Genomic DNA, 16258 nt, shown 5'->3' on the forward strand with positions numbered 1-16258 from the left:
TGTTATGTTTGTTTGATATACAGTACTGTACAGCACTTTATAGTGTGTTCAAAGTGAACAAACCTAAAATAGGCACTTTTGTCTATGCTGAAACCCGTTATTCATATTTACATTAAAGAGAAATGTGCTTCCCTAGACAATTTTTTCGATGTACTAACCCCGTTCAAGAACCAATTAAGTTTGTAAATTGATGTTCCCCTGTATTATTATATATAATATACAGTATTGAATCGCATGCAATTAACCCAAAGTCATTCCTCTCTCAGAACAGTGATGAAGTCCGGGGCCGAGCTGGTGAAAGCCGGCTTTCGGACCTTCTTTGAGAATGCCTCGGAGGACCTGGAGAAGCTTCTCGAGATGCTCAAACTGGGGAAGTTCATGCAGTCGCGTGCTCAAATGAAAAGCGTGAGCCATAGCATCCACTATGTGACCGTGGCGCTTCTGCCCATCATCACGGCGTTGTTCGATCACATCAGAACACACGAGTTTGGAGTTGACCTGCTCTGTGAGTTTTCTCGACATATGCGCAAATTCTGTCCCACAGCTGCGTCTTGTATTTTGGTGATTGCGCTATATCTAAAATGTTTCAGTGGATGATGTGCAGCTGTCCTGCTACAGAATCCTCACCTGTATCTACTCTCTGGGAACAGGAAAGAGCATGTTTGTTGAAAGGTGGGAGGGCCGATCAATATTAAAAATGTGATGTAAAAAAAATCCAAAGTGCCTCACAGGCCTTGAACCTCACCACATCTCACTGGATCCATCTGAATAACAGTAGTACACTGCAATTTTTGTTTGAAGAAATATAGTTTGATATCAAAAGCTGCCGTGGCTTTATTGATTTTCTAAGGGGCTGTTATTGGTATAGTCACTGTATTCCCATGTTGACCTGCAGGTATCTGCCAGCACTCGGGGAGAGCCTGGCCACCTTAGTAGGCGCCATGCCTGTGGCTTTCCTGGAGCCCCATCTGAACATCCACAACCCGCTGTCAGTCTTTAACACCAAGACTCCACGAGAGCGGGCCAGTTAGTGTCCATTTCTGTTCTCTGCTGATATTATACAGAGTCATATTGCTGAATGTTAATGTTCCCCTTCTAGTCCTAAGTATGCCTGATACGGTGGAGGAAATGTGTCTGGAGATGCCTCGTCTTGACAAGCTGCTGAAGGATGTCAATGATGTCTCAGAGACTGGTGCACGCTACAGTGAGATGCCACAGGTCAGAATATACAAAAGTCATTCATTCATTACAATCATCTTTTTGAGTTATTCTTCCACATCCATGACTTTTATTGAGAAGCTCCCACATATTGATGATAGGTGATTGAGGTGATCCTGCCCATGCTGTGTAATTACCTGTCTTACTGGTGGGAGAAAGGACCAGAAAACCCGCCTCCAAACGGCGAGTGCTGCACCATGGTGACATCGGAACATCTCAGCGTCATTCTTGGGAATATTCTCAAGATCCTCAACAGCAACCTGGGCATTGATGACGCCCCCTGGATGAAAAGGATCGCGGGTAAGAACCAGACGGAGTGGGGGAACGATGGATGAGGGGATGAAGCCTTCTTGTCTCCTTGTCTAGTCTACTCTCAGCCAATCATCAGTAAAGCTGGAGCTGGTCTGCTGAGAACCCACTTTTTACCCACACTGGAGAAGCTCAAGAAGAAGACAGTGAAGGTAGCGCCACAGCAGAGCAAGTGCAGTATTCAATAGTTTGGCACTTTGTCACTAGTGTCATCTCCCCAATCTCCCCAAACTTGTCCCAATCGTTTAACGTTTTAAAGTTATGTTAACATGTTTTCATTCATACCCCTCAACCTTGCCAAAATCTCCCCTGCAAAAATGTTTTGTCTGTTGTAGCTTTTATGTCATTAACATGTTGCAATTCGTAACCTTCTCTCCAAACTTGTCCCATTCGTTTGTGCTGCAAAAATGTGTTGTTTATTATAGTTATGTTTTTACTGTGTCAAAATATTCCCAAGCTTGTCCAAAACGTTTGTAATGCAAGGTTTTGTTTGTCTATTAGTTGTTATGCTATCAACATTTTATTATTCATAACCAGCCACCCATGTTGTCAAAATCTCCCTAAACTTGTCCCAAACGTTTGTGCTACATTTGTGCAGCAAAAATCGCCTCCCAAAAATTGCCTCCCACCCTGTCAAAATCTTAGTTTTATGTTGTTAACCATTATAGATTTTATATTAACACGTTATTATTCATAATGAGACCCCCACCCCCACCTTGTCAAAACCTTCCCAAGCTTGTCCCAAACGTTTGTGCTACATTTGTGCTGGTTTGTGCTGCACAGATTTTTCGTCTATTATAGTTTTTATGTTAACGCAGTATTATTTATAACCACCTTGTCAAAATTACAAAAATGCAAATGTTTTAATCTATTATAGTTTTTAATGTTATTAACTATTATAGATGTGCTATTAACGCTTTATTCATAATCAGCCCCCCCACCTTGTCAAAATCTCTCAAAACCTGTCCCAAACGTGCTGCAAAAAAATGTTGTTCAACTTTCTATGTTATGGGGCTGGTTATGAATAATAACACGTTAATAACATAAAAACTGTAAACGTTAGACAAAAAAATTGTGTAGCACAAATTAATGGGACAAGTTCGGGGAGATTTGGACACAGTGGAGGAGCTAGTTATGAATAATGAGACGTTAACATAAGAACTGTAATAGACAAACAAACAAATGTCACAAGTTTGGGGAGATTTTGACAAGGTGGGGATGGATGATGTAATTAGTCGGAAATTTTTTTTTAGAATAACTTAAAAACCGTAACGACACAAACAAATGGCAGTGGTATTTTATTATTTGCAATAATACGAGGGGCCCAACTTCACACAGGTGAGTTTGGCAGGTAACGGGTGATGTGTCGCGCTTGTAGGTTGTGTCTGAAGAGGAGCTACTGAGGGCTGATGGCAAGGGTGACAATCAGGAGGCGGAGCTTCTTATCTTGGATGAGTTTGCTGTGCTCTGCCGAGATCTCTATGCGTTCTACCCCATGCTCATCCGCTACGTAGACAACAACAGGTGCAAAACGTGTTTGCGTTTGTTATTGTTGGCATCAGTTAATAATGTTTCTTCGGTCGACACTAGGTCAAGGTGGCTCAAGGAGCCTGATGCCGACTCCACTGAGCTCTTCAAGATGGTCGCAGATATCTTCATCCTCTGGTGCAAGTCACATGTAAGTCATTGGTTCAGCAGTAGGCATGTAGTGATTACCGGCATCAATGATAAACCTCCCGACAGTTAGTAACATTGTTTAGAATTACAAAACCCAAAACCGGGGAGGTTGGCACATTGTGTAAATTGTAAATAAAAACAGACTACAATGATTTGCAAATCCTTTTCAACTTATATTCAATTGAATAGACTGCAAAGGCAAGATACTTCAAGTTTCAACTGAGAAACTTTTTTATTTTTTGCAAATATTAGCTCATTTGGAATTTGATGCCTGCAACATCTTTCAAAAAAGCTGGCCCAAGTGGCAAAAAAGACTGAGAAAGTTGAGGAATGCTCATCAAACACTTATTTGGAACATCCCACAGGTGAACAGGCTAATTGGGAACAGGTGGGTGCCATGATTGGGTATAAAAGCAGCTTCCATGAAATGCTCAGCCATTCACAAACAAGGATGGGGCGAGGCTCACCATTTTGTGAACAAATGCGTGAGCAAATTGTCCAACAGTTTAAGAACAACATTTCTCAACGAGCTGTTGCAAGGAATTTAGGGATTTCACCATCCACGGTCCCTAATATCATCAAAAGGTTCAGAGAATCTGGAGAAATCACTGCACGTAAGCGGCAAGCCGGTGACTTTCGATCCCTCAGGCGGTACTGCATCAAAAAGCGACATCAGTGTGTAAAGGATATAACCACATAGGCGCAGGAACGCTTCAGAAAACCACTGTCAGTAACTACAGTTCGTCGCTACATCTGTAAGTGCAAGTTAAAACTCTACTATGCAAAGCGAAAGCCATTTATTAACAACACCCAGAAACACCGCCGGCTTCACTGGGCCCGAGCTCATCTAAGATGGACAGATGCAAAGTGGAAAAGTGTTTTGTGGTCTGACAAGTCCACATTTCAAATTGTTTTTGGAAACTGTGGACGTCGTGTCCTCCGGACCACAGAGGAAAAGAACCATCCGGACTGCTATAGGCGCAAAGTTCAAAAGCCAGCATCCGTGATGGTATGGAGGTGTATTAGTGCCCAAGGCATGGGTAACTTACACATCTGTGAAGGCACCATTAATGCTGAAAGGTACATACAGGTTTTGGAGCAACATATGTTGCCATCCAAGCAACGTCTTTTGCATAGTCGCCCCTGCTTATTTCAGCAAGACAATGCCAAGCCACATTCTGTACGTGTTACAACAGCGTGGCTTCGTAGTAAAAGAGTGCGGGTACTAGACTGGCCTGCTTGTAGTCCAGACCTATCTCCTGTATGTGTGGCGCATTATGAAGCCTAAAATACCACAACGGAGACCCCGGACTGTTGAACAACTTACGGTAAGCTGTACATCAAGCAAGAATGGGAAAGAATTCCACCTGAAAAGCATCAAAAATTGGTCTCCTCAGTTCCCAAACGTTTACTGAGGGTTTTTAAAAAGAAAGGCCATGTAACACAGTGGTAAAAATGCCCCTGTGCCAACTTTTTTGCAATGTGTTGCTGCCATTAAATTCTAAGTTGATGATTATTTGCAAAAAAAAAAAAGAAGTTTCTCAGTTCGAACATAATTTTTATATCGTTTATATCCTCATTCAGCAAGTTTGCATATATTAACAGTTCATACAGCATAGTGAACTACTTCCTCTGTTTGCAGAACTTCAAGCGTGAGGAGCAAAACTTTGTGGTGCAGAATGAGATCAATAATTTGGGATTCCTCACCGGAGAAGGCAAGACAAAAATGTCTAAGGTAAATATGTGGACGGATTGCAGCTCCATTTACCACAATCAGGGTAAAAGAGTTCCGTTTTAGGGACAAACTTATAATTTAAATATGAACAACGGTATAATAAACTGTTTTAAATGTTTGCAGTCAGGCGGGGACCAGGAGAGGAAGCACAAGCGTCGACGAGGAGAATACTACTCCGTCCAGACCTCTTTGATTGTAGCTGCCTTGAAGAAGATGTTGCCCATCGGCCTCAACATGTGCACCCCTGGGGACCAGGAGCTCATCTCCTTGGCTAAGACACGCTACAGCCTGGTGGGCTTACTCCCTTACCCTGCACATGTGGCACTTGTTTTAGTACAGATTCATCAGAAAATGATACTTACCGATGTGTTAATTGTTCCCCAAGTCACTTAATATGCTATGTTGTGACCTTAGAAAGATACAGATGATGAGGTGAAGGAGCACTTGCGCCAGAACCTTCATCTGCAGGACAAGGTAAGATGAGTGTGTATTGCTGATCATCAAATCAAAAGTTGCTCTTTGTTAACACTTATCTTCTGAGTCAGTAATAATCCAATAAAACCCAAAGTGTGGGACGTGTACAAAGGCTTTGATCTGGGCTTTGCAGTCTGATGACCCAGCAGTCCAGTGGCAGTTGAACCTCTACAAAGACATCATGATGAAGAGCGAAGAACAGGTTGACCCAGAGCACACGGTGGCTCGGGTGCAGAGTATCTCGGCTGCAGTTTTCCACCTGGAACAAGTAAAAACACAGATATTTTCACTTTCATTTCATCTTGTGTAAATTCACTGGATGCACCATTAGTTACACATGCACCATTTAGTGATGATAATTAAATGAAGGGTGTTCTAATGCAACTTTTTCACTTCCAATAGGCCCCTTGAGTTTTGGCCTGTACCAAAATTAATCCGATACAATATCAGCACAAATCATAGTACATACTCAGGGTCTGAATCTAACGGCGCGATCCAATTCCAATTTCTGGGTTGACGCTTCGATTTACAATCGATTCTCGATTCGACATTATTCTCGATTCAAACCAAATCTCTTCATGTATGTATTAGTATTATTTGGTGTAATAATCATGATAAAACTTTTTAAAATCAAGTTACAAGTTAGAAAGCCTCCTTCTAGATCAGGGGTCACCAACGCGGTGCCCGCGGGCACCAGGTAGCCCGTAAGGACCAGATGAGTAGCCCACTGGCCGTTCTAAAAATAGCTCAAATAGCAGCACTTACCAGTGAGCTGCCTCTATTTTTTTAATTTGATTTATTTACTAGCAAGCTGGTCTCGCTTTGCTCGACATTTTTAATTCTAAGAGAGACAAAACTCAAATAGAATTTGAAAATATTTTAAAGACTTGGTCTTCACTAACTGACAAAGAAACCGATAACAGATTTGGTGTCCAGTTCAAAGTGTGACATGATTTATTTAAAAATTTGAGAGTTGACTTTTGTATTTTACATGAGTTATTATTTGTACAAACATGGTGCAAAGTAATTAATGATTTGTTAAAAAATGTTAGTGGCTAGCTAGTTAAAATGGGATATTGTGATTTCACAAGACTGTCTTAAAAGTGATCATTTGAAAATGTTCAATTTGAAAAATGTGCACTTAGAGAAAATATAAAAATAAAGTGTTGCATATTGATATGTATCTGTTTCTATATATATTTATTGTGAGAAATCATTAAGATGATCAGTGTTTCCACAAAGATAAATATCATTAATTATTAATAATAACATAGAGTTAAAGGTAAATTGAGCAAATTGGCTATTTCTGGCAATTTATTTAAGTGTGTATCAAACTGGTAGCCTTTCGCATTAATCAGTACCCAAGAAGTAGCTCTTGGTTTCAAAAAGGTTGGTGACCCCTGTTCTAGATGCATGGAGATGGCCTAAAAAAAGTATTTTTAAAAATGTATTCTTATAAATAATAGAAAAATATATGTATTATATTTTTTAAATATTAATCAATATAGAATCAGGATGAATAAGAATTGCAATTCGGATGTGAATCGATTTTTTTATTAGTGCACCCCTATTCCATATTTTTATTTTGTAGTGTGGAATGTTAAAGACTTGATCAAGTGAAATTATTCAGAGAACAATGGTAGGTATGAAAAATAATGAGCTATTCGCCGGAATGGACTTATGCCTTCTTTAAATGGAAGTTGAGGGGTAATAACAAAGTTAAGTCCATGATGTAGTAAATTGAAGGACGCCGACACGTTTGTTACTCGATACTTTCTAATAAACTTCTGCCTTGAAGACTTTGTTAAATGCAACTATACTTATTTGATACTTGTTTGTATTGACAAATGTGCTGTTTTAGACTGCAATATTGTTCAATTAAGGACACTTATTATTATCAGTTTGTTTAGCTTGTGTGCTAATGTGTGCTTAGCCGTTGTGTAGCTGTTAGTTCCTAGAAAATAGTCTACAATGTTTATCTTTTGTAAATTAATTCACTAAAATAGAAGGAATGACCAATTTTAGTGCTTATTGGTACATATTTAGATGGTAACTGGTTGTTGAGATTTGCACAAGCCATCAATATGAGATACTTGTTTTTTGGGGTTTGTTTGCGATATCCGATATCAGTATTGGGTCAGGACACTACTATTAATAATCATGTCTAATAAATGTCCAATATTTTCATTATTGTTGTTTGCCTTGCTAAGTAGTATCAGGCAGGGTAGTGCAACCTCAATGATAAACAATATTACCTCTCTGACAGAGTCAGTCCAAACTGTCCTTGTAATGGCTCACGTTTTGAATGCACATTTATTCACGCGCGTTTTGCTCTTTCCGTGATACAGGTGGAGCAGCCTTTGAGGAATAAGAAGTGTGTGTGGCAGAAGCTGCTCTCCAAGCAACGTAAACGGGCTGTGGTGGCCTGCTTCCGTATGGCTCCTCTTTACAATCTACCCAGGTGAGTCTCCCTTCAAGTATCTATCTCGTTGCTGAAAAAACTGTCAGTATTGACATGACTTATTAAAGCCATTAATATGAAGATGTTTTTTTTATCAGGCTAAGTGTAAATAACAAGCAAGCAATTCCCAAGTAGTTGTGGAGGGGGATTGGATTGGACATTGTGTGGCCATGTAAACCCTCATCGCCTCCCTAATGACATGATCTCCTCTGTGTTGTTTTCTTGCATAATACTACATCATCCCTCCCTCAGATACAAAAATAATAATTACTTCCTGAATGGCTATCGGGAGGTTTGGCTGGAAAGGGCTTTCAAAGCCTACAGCTTTGACCGCTTGTTCTCCCTGCTGACGGTAAAGTGAAACTACGGGGCGAATGCTTCATCTGTTCAAAACCCTTCAGTCCTCCCCTTCCATCTACCAGGCTGGTGACCGATATGCACAGAGCAGCCAATTGTCTCAGCACTGTGGATTCTGATTGGTCAGCTACTATTGACCTCAAATGAACTTATAAGGGAAGTTTTGGGTGTCCCCTGAAAGCGAGAAGACAAAAGTCACCAATTGGTAAACAGGCTTAGCTGCAGTTTGGTTACTGCGATGTAAAAGTGTATTTTTTCTGAAGGAAAATTGCCGTTTAGTCATCTTTCCTGTTATATTACTATACAGCCACAGCATTAGGGACACATGAACAATTTAATAAGATCCAATATAAGCGCACTTTTAGAAAACACACAAACATATTTGTTATTATTGTGGTCATAGTTTGCACTGGTATAACTATAATCTATTTTGCCCTGTAATATTATTAATATTATGTATAAAGTGTTGCACTTCAAATTTACCTATTCGATTCAAATGTATTCACACAGCACATTTAAAACAATGCAAGGTAAGTGATGCACAGAAATAAAATACAATTAAAAGTTAGCACAAAAATTGTGTCAAAACACATTTATGACAGCCTAACGAATGATACAATTTTGAAATCATATAGTAAAGATAATAATATTATCACTATATAACACAGCTGTCAGACTCAAGGCCCGCCACATCATTTTATGTGGCCCGCAAAAGTCTGGAAATAATGTGCTTCAATAAAATACTTCTTTTTTTCTTTTTTTTTTACTACACGTATTATTTCCGTTTTGGCAAAAAAAAATACATGTAATGCATGCAATTGCATATATTTTTAACTTTAATATGATCTAATAAAGACATGCACCTGGGGATAGGTTGATTGGCAACACTAAATGGGCCCTAGTGTGTGAATGTGAGTGTGAATGTTGTCTGTCTATCTGTGTTGGCCCTGTGATGAGGTGGCGACTTGTCCAGGGTGTACCCCTCCTTCCGCCCGATTGTAGCTGAGATAGGCTCCAGCGCCCCCCCGCCACCCCGAAGGGAATAAGCGGTAGAAAATGGATGGATGGATGGATGATCTAATAATGCAACAAATATATTATTATACATTCCACAAAATGTATTACATTTTTTTATAAATACTTAAATATCTACTTCTTACATTATCCATCAAATTGTAGCATAGAACAATGACTATAGGTTGTACGGTAAAAAACTGGCAGCTCAGCCACCATAATTTTACCATAAAAAAACAGTGATGCTGTAAAAAGAAACTTACATTTTAAAACCTAATTTTTTTTTTTAGTCTACATAAAAAAAAATATATAATAATAAAATGTGTAGACAATTGTCTAATATTATAATAAGGTGACCCCATTTATATTAAAATGTTATTCAGTTACAAGTGGCCCTCTGAGGGCAGTCATAATTGTAATTTGGCCCCTTTGACACCCCTGCTTTGTAAGTAGGATATACAATTAACCAAGATATCCGTCTTACTGGATTTGAACGCTAATAGTGAAAGAAAGGCTGATCCACAGTCCAGGACCAGTTATTGAAAAGGCTCATAGTTATTTGTCCACTTCAGAAAATACGTGTGGAAACCACACAGTCACATATTCTAATGACATTTTAGATTGCCACTATGCACCGAAGGTAGTATCTCTTTTATTTTGGACAAAGTGAGGGCATTTGTTTTCATACATTTTTAGTTGAGATACCTGGAAGACAAGTGGTGACAATGCACATCATGAGCTGGTAATTTGCTTTCAATTAAATAGTTTATTGTTATGACGAAGCTCAAATGACTTTGACTCGACCCAAAGATTACTAATCAATCTCTGCAGAAATTGATGATCGCGCCGATTTACACAAAGGTAACCAATTCTCGGGAATTATCATTGTCCAATCAAAACTTATGTTTGTTCCTCGTGAAGCAGGAACAACAACATGTAATAAAATATAATTTCCTTATAACTCAAACAGCACAATTATCGTTCTCCTACAAAGCTCAGACCTACATCCGGTTCCTGTTCACAGCGCTAAGGCTTCTGGGTAATTTACGGTATAATAAATTATTACTATTATTAGTTATATTTAATTAAATGGTACAGTAATTTAACAACAAGGTTAAAGGGATACATTGATAACAAAGTCATAAAATTACACGTTGATTCAATGTTATTGAAAAGAAAAAAAAACTCAAAACATTGCAACTTTTCTAAAAATCCTGAAGGGACTGGAACTATTAAGTTGATTTGAGTTAATGGTGAATTTGAAGCAAATCATTTCTTAGGCCAGAAAGCTGTTGATATTATTATTGTTTATATTCCATAGCGGTCATGAAGCAAAATGTGCCTGAGGTTGAAAAATGTGCAATTCAACTGCAATTATCAGGAAAAGAATGCCTTTAAAGTTGCACAAAATTTGAACGGTCATCTTTACAATACTTGCTTGAGTAAAGTTTCTCCTATTGGATCCCGTTAATGTTTGTGTCCCTAATGTTGTGGCTGACAATTGAATGTTCCTCCTAATATTTATTTTTCAATCTGATAGTAATTTGATCGAAGCCATGTGACCAGTCAGAAAAGCCAGTGGGTCCCACATTGAACCAACACCACCCTGCCTGAGATGCACTATTGTCTAACCCCTCCTCCCCTCCTTACATCACTCCTTCCTGGCTCCTCCAAAAACTCACCACAATCCACCCTAATGCCATTTTACCTCCCTCCTCCATCTCCCTCCATTCCTCCCCCCTCCCCAGGCATCGTGCTATCAACCTCTTCATCCCGGCCTATCAGAGACTATGGATAGAGGCAGAGGAGTACTCCTTTGAGGAAAAGCTAGTTCAGGATCTGGCCGTAAGTACCGGACGGCCCTCGCCCGCCCCACACGTGCCCTGCGTTGGCACCCCTCTGCCGGTCCTGCCCGCCGATCGCCTCTTTAGCTCTGCGCCCGTTGAACCTTGGGAGCACACCAGTGCGGGGAGCTCGCCCAAATCCCCGAGGGGTACCCGTTCTAGGCGCGCCAAGGGCTTCAGACCGAGATCCGTCAGAGGTCAAAGACTGCATGAGCAACTCAGGAGACACAGGGCCAGCTCTGGCGCTCACAGCTCTAGAAAAGCCGGCTTTACCGTTGTGGCCGCAGTGGTAAGGAGCGCCGCTCGCTAAAGAGACCGTCGCTCCATGTTTTTGTCAGATCTGGATCCAACCCATCAGTTGTCCTTGTGTTCTCTGTAAGTCTGCAGTGTGACGCTGGTGTTACAGTAGGTTCTGTGGCCGTGAAGTCAGTGGCATGCTCGCGTCGTCACATTTCATGCTGGAACTCAGTTGAGAACAAGTTAATCAAAAACACAGAAATTGTTCAACACCGCATCTCCAAAAAAGTAGTGTATCGCAATGTCAATCAGTGGGTTATTTTTTTCTACATTTAAAACAGTTCCTTGTGGTCTACATAACATGTAATGGTGGTTCTTTGGTCAAAATGTTGCCTAGATTATGTTTTACAGACCATTATCAAGCCGCTTTCTGACCGCCTCTTTGGGATGCGCCTTTTTGTGGGCGGGTTCTTTTTACGTGCCTCTACTTTGACAGCGTCTTCTCTCCGTCGTATTTGTTGTACCGATATTTTTAGCGCTTCCATAGCGAGTCTACTGACAGACCTAAGTTAGAACTGTATGGTACTTTGTATTAGAAATGGCAACAGTGACGATGAATGCCCCACAACAAGAAGATACAGAAAAAGAAGTAGGTTGTTGACTACGGCGCGTACTACAATTGCGGATGTGCGCACATTTTCAGGATGTACCACTAGGTAAGAACATTTGGTTTTGCATGATATTGTGAATCAAAACGGCAGATAATGTCCCCTAATAGGTGTCATTTTGGGGTTCTTATACACACACCATAATGATACCCGTATGTTGAAGCACAGAACGTCTGACTATGGTCGCCGTAATGCGCTGACAATCCAGCAAGCGGTGCGACTTTGTAGTTTACCAAAGTCGTACTCAAACATTTTACTAGATTTATGAGCGCCATGTGTAATGTTCTATATTCAATGAACGCAATGAAACATTAAAGTTTTGGTCTTGCTTGCTTACGGGTGCTTGCTTGCATCATTTATCGAACAGGCGTCAACCTGCAGTACACACATATCTCTTATGCGTGACTGCCATATACACATCACACTTATCATTACAACATGTACCAAATAGAATTGCTTCAAGGTCGGGAAGCATGTACATAGGCGCAGTGTCGATTTTTGAGACAATGCAAGCATTTTAGGTGCGTCTTGTAGTCAAAAAGGATGATGGAAAAATGCCTGAATGTATTTTAGAGAGGGTGTCTGTGATGGGCGATATGCCTTAAAATCTACATGCAACATATATTGCATCCTCTTGCGATAATGATACACAGGTGAAACTCAAACATTTTTGAATATCGTGCAAAAGTTCATAGATGTCAGCACTTGAAATGTGAAACTTATATGTGATATTGACTCATTACATGCATAGTGAGATATGTCACGCCTTTATAGTGAGTCTGGGCTAGTTATAGTCTCATCCCTCACTTAAGGCATGAGTGAAGAATGCACTACCCACCAGATAGGTCCAAAAGAGAAAGCCGATACAGTTGTAACTGCTCACCGATGCTACCTGGTGGCTGTTTGAGCACACCGCAGCCCATCCATTTTCTACTGCTTGTCCCTCTCGGCATCGCAGGGGTTGCTGGAGCCTTTCTCAGCTGCATTTGGGCGGAAGGCAGGGTACACCCTGGATAAGTCGCCACCTCATCGCAGGGCCAACACAGATAGACAGACAAAATTCACACTCACATTCACACACTAGGGCCAATTTAGTGTTGCCAATCAACCTATCCCCAGGTGCATGTCTTTGGAGACTCTTTAATGCTTCAGTCACACGCAGGATTCTCACATGAGAATGAGACAAAAACACAACCTTACCTTTTGTGTGTGTTATGATTTTGATAATCATGGCTTACAGTTTTTGAAAACCCCAAGTTTTCTGAGATTTTTAATTCGAAGTTGTCATAAGCTGTAAGCCATAATCATTGAAATGATATCAAAAGAAGTCCTACAATATCTTGAGTTGCATGTCATGAGCCTATTCATCCATTTTCTACCGCTTGTCCCTTGCAGCTGGAGCCTATCTCGGCTGCATTCGGGCGGAAGGCGGGGTACATATTAATTTCACCTGTAAATCTAATTGCTGGAATAAATGACCCTTTGCATGATATTCTATTTTTTTTTTCAGTTTCACCTGTATATCACAATATATTATTTGGCATATACATGATAATAGGGGTTATATTTATATTTTTAACGTAGCTGCTGACATATGCGGTACTAATTGCTTAATTTTCCGGTTGTATTAATTTCTGAACTACTTGCTAATTTACTGTTAATATCTGGTTACATTCTGTTGTAACATGTTCTACGACACTTCTGTTAAAATGCAATAAGCCCCTATTATTCTGTTGGTTGGATATTTTGCATTACTTAGGGGATACTACCAATTTGGGTAAAAACCCAAGGTGTTTAATATTTCCTTATTCCCTTTTATTGCATACAAAATGTATAGTAAAATCAATAAGGCAAAATAACTAAATAAAAGCAAAAATGATTGGCTGCTATTTCCTAAGTTTGTAAACAATGACAAAACAAACTATTTTGTGACAGTTAAAAATATGGATCTATTTACTGCAGTATCAACCATATACTGATATTTTGGTATCGCCACTGTCGATTCTTGTATCAATCTGCCCACCCCTGTTCACATTCAGGAGCTCTACTGTTGCTCGGCGGTCACCTATGCTTTTTTTGTGGCCTCCTACGGTGTGTAGTGTATCGTGTTTAGCTATCCCTTATCCTCGAATCCTCCAATGATAATACTACTTGCCACCATGCGGGCGAAGATTAGTGATTTAGATGCTACACAATGGAGGGTAAATTAGCCGCTAGCAAGGACGCCACTTTGCGTTGAGGACTGCGCTTTGAAGTTTGCTGCTTCACTCTATTACGGGTTTTTTTAAGCACACTTTACATATTTTAGGCCTAAATTAAACCTTTTCAAGCATAAACATGGCTAAATGAACTCAAAATGTCAATACTACACTACAATTGGCCACTAGATGAGAACAACCCAATCAGAGCGTGCTGTTTAGTATTGTGACCACTGATTGGCTCAGCCTCAGCCATCATTACTATATTAGATTAAACGAATAAAGAGAGTGTAAAGGGGACTGATCCAATTTAGGATTGTTCCGGCTCTACAGAGTGCCCTCCGAGTCGGTTTCCTCAGTTCTGTCAGGTTCATTTGTCATCCGACTGGCTGTGTGCTGTTTGCTGTAACAACGCATGTGTTTACTCATCTTGTCCCTCCCACAAATCATCGAGACATGACATGTGGCATCTGCATGAGTCACTGCAGTGTTCAATTGTCCAACATTGAACGTGTCGACTACGCAAGGTGGCGATGGGGCCAAGTGTTGACAAAAAAAAAGTTAAAATGAGATTAAAGCTTACTTTAACACATTTTTTGACAGAAAACCCCCATGAAGATAGTGGAGGAGGATGAAGAAGAGGTGGCTGAGGTCCAGCCAGACCCTTTGCACCAGCTCATCCTCCACTTTAGCCACAACGCTCTGACGGAGAGAAGGTGTTGTACAGAAATAAACACACCTGGAAGAAACGATTCCTTCTTTCTTACCTGAAAATCTCTTGTTTTAGTCACTTGGAGGAGGATCCTTTGTATATCGCGTATGCTGACATGATGGCAAAGGTGGGCTTATTGAATGGCAGGGATGTCCAAAGTGCAGCCTGGGGGCTAATTATGTCCCGCAGCTCATTTGAAAAATACTATTTAAAAAAAACAACAACTAAAAAGTGGTATAAAAGATCAAACGGGTGGAATGTAACGGGGAAAAAAACACAAAGCTGCCATGCTGGCAGTTTGTTTGTTTTTTTACTTTAAAACTCTTTTTGCTTAAAAAAATAAAAAGGTTTAATCAACAGATCTGAAATTGATCTTTTTATTCACTTAAATATTCGAACACAGACTGTGGAAAAATATAAAAAATACTTGTTAAATAAAACATCTGCCTTGTTTTTGATGAATATTTCAGCCTACTATGCTACTGTATTTTAATGTTGATCATTATGTTGGTTCTTGGAGAGCCAAGTGTTTTGTGAGATGGTACTTAGTAAAAAAAAAAAATAGTTGAGAACCACTGATGGATTTTGGTGTTGGAAGTAAAAATAATGACTTATTTTTACACTTTTATGAGTGGAGGACTTTTAACTCCCCAAAGTTTTTTGTCTTTTTTTTTTAACTGTCTTTGTTCAAAAAATAATAATTTTTTTTTTTAAAAAGTCATGATTTTTTTTAAACCTAATTAAGGCTCTAGTTACTTGACATCAAATTTTTCATTTTGAAAACTGTTTTGGAGGAATATTTAGCTATAAAACAAGTAAAAAAAAAAAAAAAAGGGACATCAAATGTAAAAAAATAAAGACTTTTTGGCTTACAGATAGATGTGACGTGGATCTACAGATATTTAAGCGTTGAGAGTAAAGGGGGAAAAAATGAGGGGAGCCCTAAGGCTAACAATATAAATTTGAAAATGAAAAATATTCAAATGGCCCCCGGAAGCTTTCATTTTTCATTTTTTTAGTGGAAATAGTTTGGACACCCCTGTTGTATGTTATTCACATATAATGCAATTACTTAAAAGTGTCAATGTTCTTTGCACTTTTAGAGCTGTGCAGAGGACGACGAGGAGGAGGAAGAAGATGAGAAAGAGAAAACGTTTGAGGTGCATGCCTCAGCAGAGTTGCAAACATTTCTTTGAACTTTTAGCGCCTACGAAAAGTGTTTTGTGTTTGGAACCTTCAGGAAAAGGAGATGGAAAAGCAGAAGATCCTTTACCAGCAGGCTCGGCTGCATGCTCGTGGGGCTGCAGAGATGGTGCTGCAGATGATTAGCGCCAGTAAAGGTAATGCTGATCTG

The 16258-nt window shown here is 39.8% G+C and overlaps 1 protein-coding gene across 1 annotated transcript in view; it reads left to right on the plus strand.

Moving 5' to 3' along the window:
- The window catches only part of ryr3 (ryanodine receptor 3), a 307276-nt gene that overhangs the window by 245467 nt on the left and 45551 nt on the right, over positions 1–16258 (plus strand). The window contains exons 64-81 of the mRNA XM_061987153.2: positions 267–505; positions 591–672; positions 896–1026; positions 1100–1218; positions 1320–1518; positions 1585–1679; positions 2906–3051; positions 3118–3205; positions 4847–4939; positions 5063–5230; positions 5354–5413; positions 5547–5681; positions 7762–7874; positions 10994–11378; positions 14796–14908; positions 14980–15031; positions 16008–16064; positions 16145–16244. Coding sequence (XP_061843137.2) covers positions 267–505; positions 591–672; positions 896–1026; positions 1100–1218; positions 1320–1518; positions 1585–1679; positions 2906–3051; positions 3118–3205; positions 4847–4939; positions 5063–5230; positions 5354–5413; positions 5547–5681; positions 7762–7874; positions 10994–11378; positions 14796–14908; positions 14980–15031; positions 16008–16064; positions 16145–16244 — 2375 coding nt within the window. The remainder of the gene's footprint in view (positions 1–266; positions 506–590; positions 673–895; positions 1027–1099; positions 1219–1319; positions 1519–1584; positions 1680–2905; positions 3052–3117; positions 3206–4846; positions 4940–5062; positions 5231–5353; positions 5414–5546; positions 5682–7761; positions 7875–10993; positions 11379–14795; positions 14909–14979; positions 15032–16007; positions 16065–16144; positions 16245–16258) is intronic.

The sequence above is a fragment of the Nerophis lumbriciformis genome, linkage group LG26 (genome assembly GCF_033978685.3).
Source record: "Nerophis lumbriciformis linkage group LG26, RoL_Nlum_v2.1, whole genome shotgun sequence".
Lineage (NCBI taxonomy): Eukaryota > Metazoa > Chordata > Actinopteri > Syngnathiformes > Syngnathidae > Nerophis > Nerophis lumbriciformis.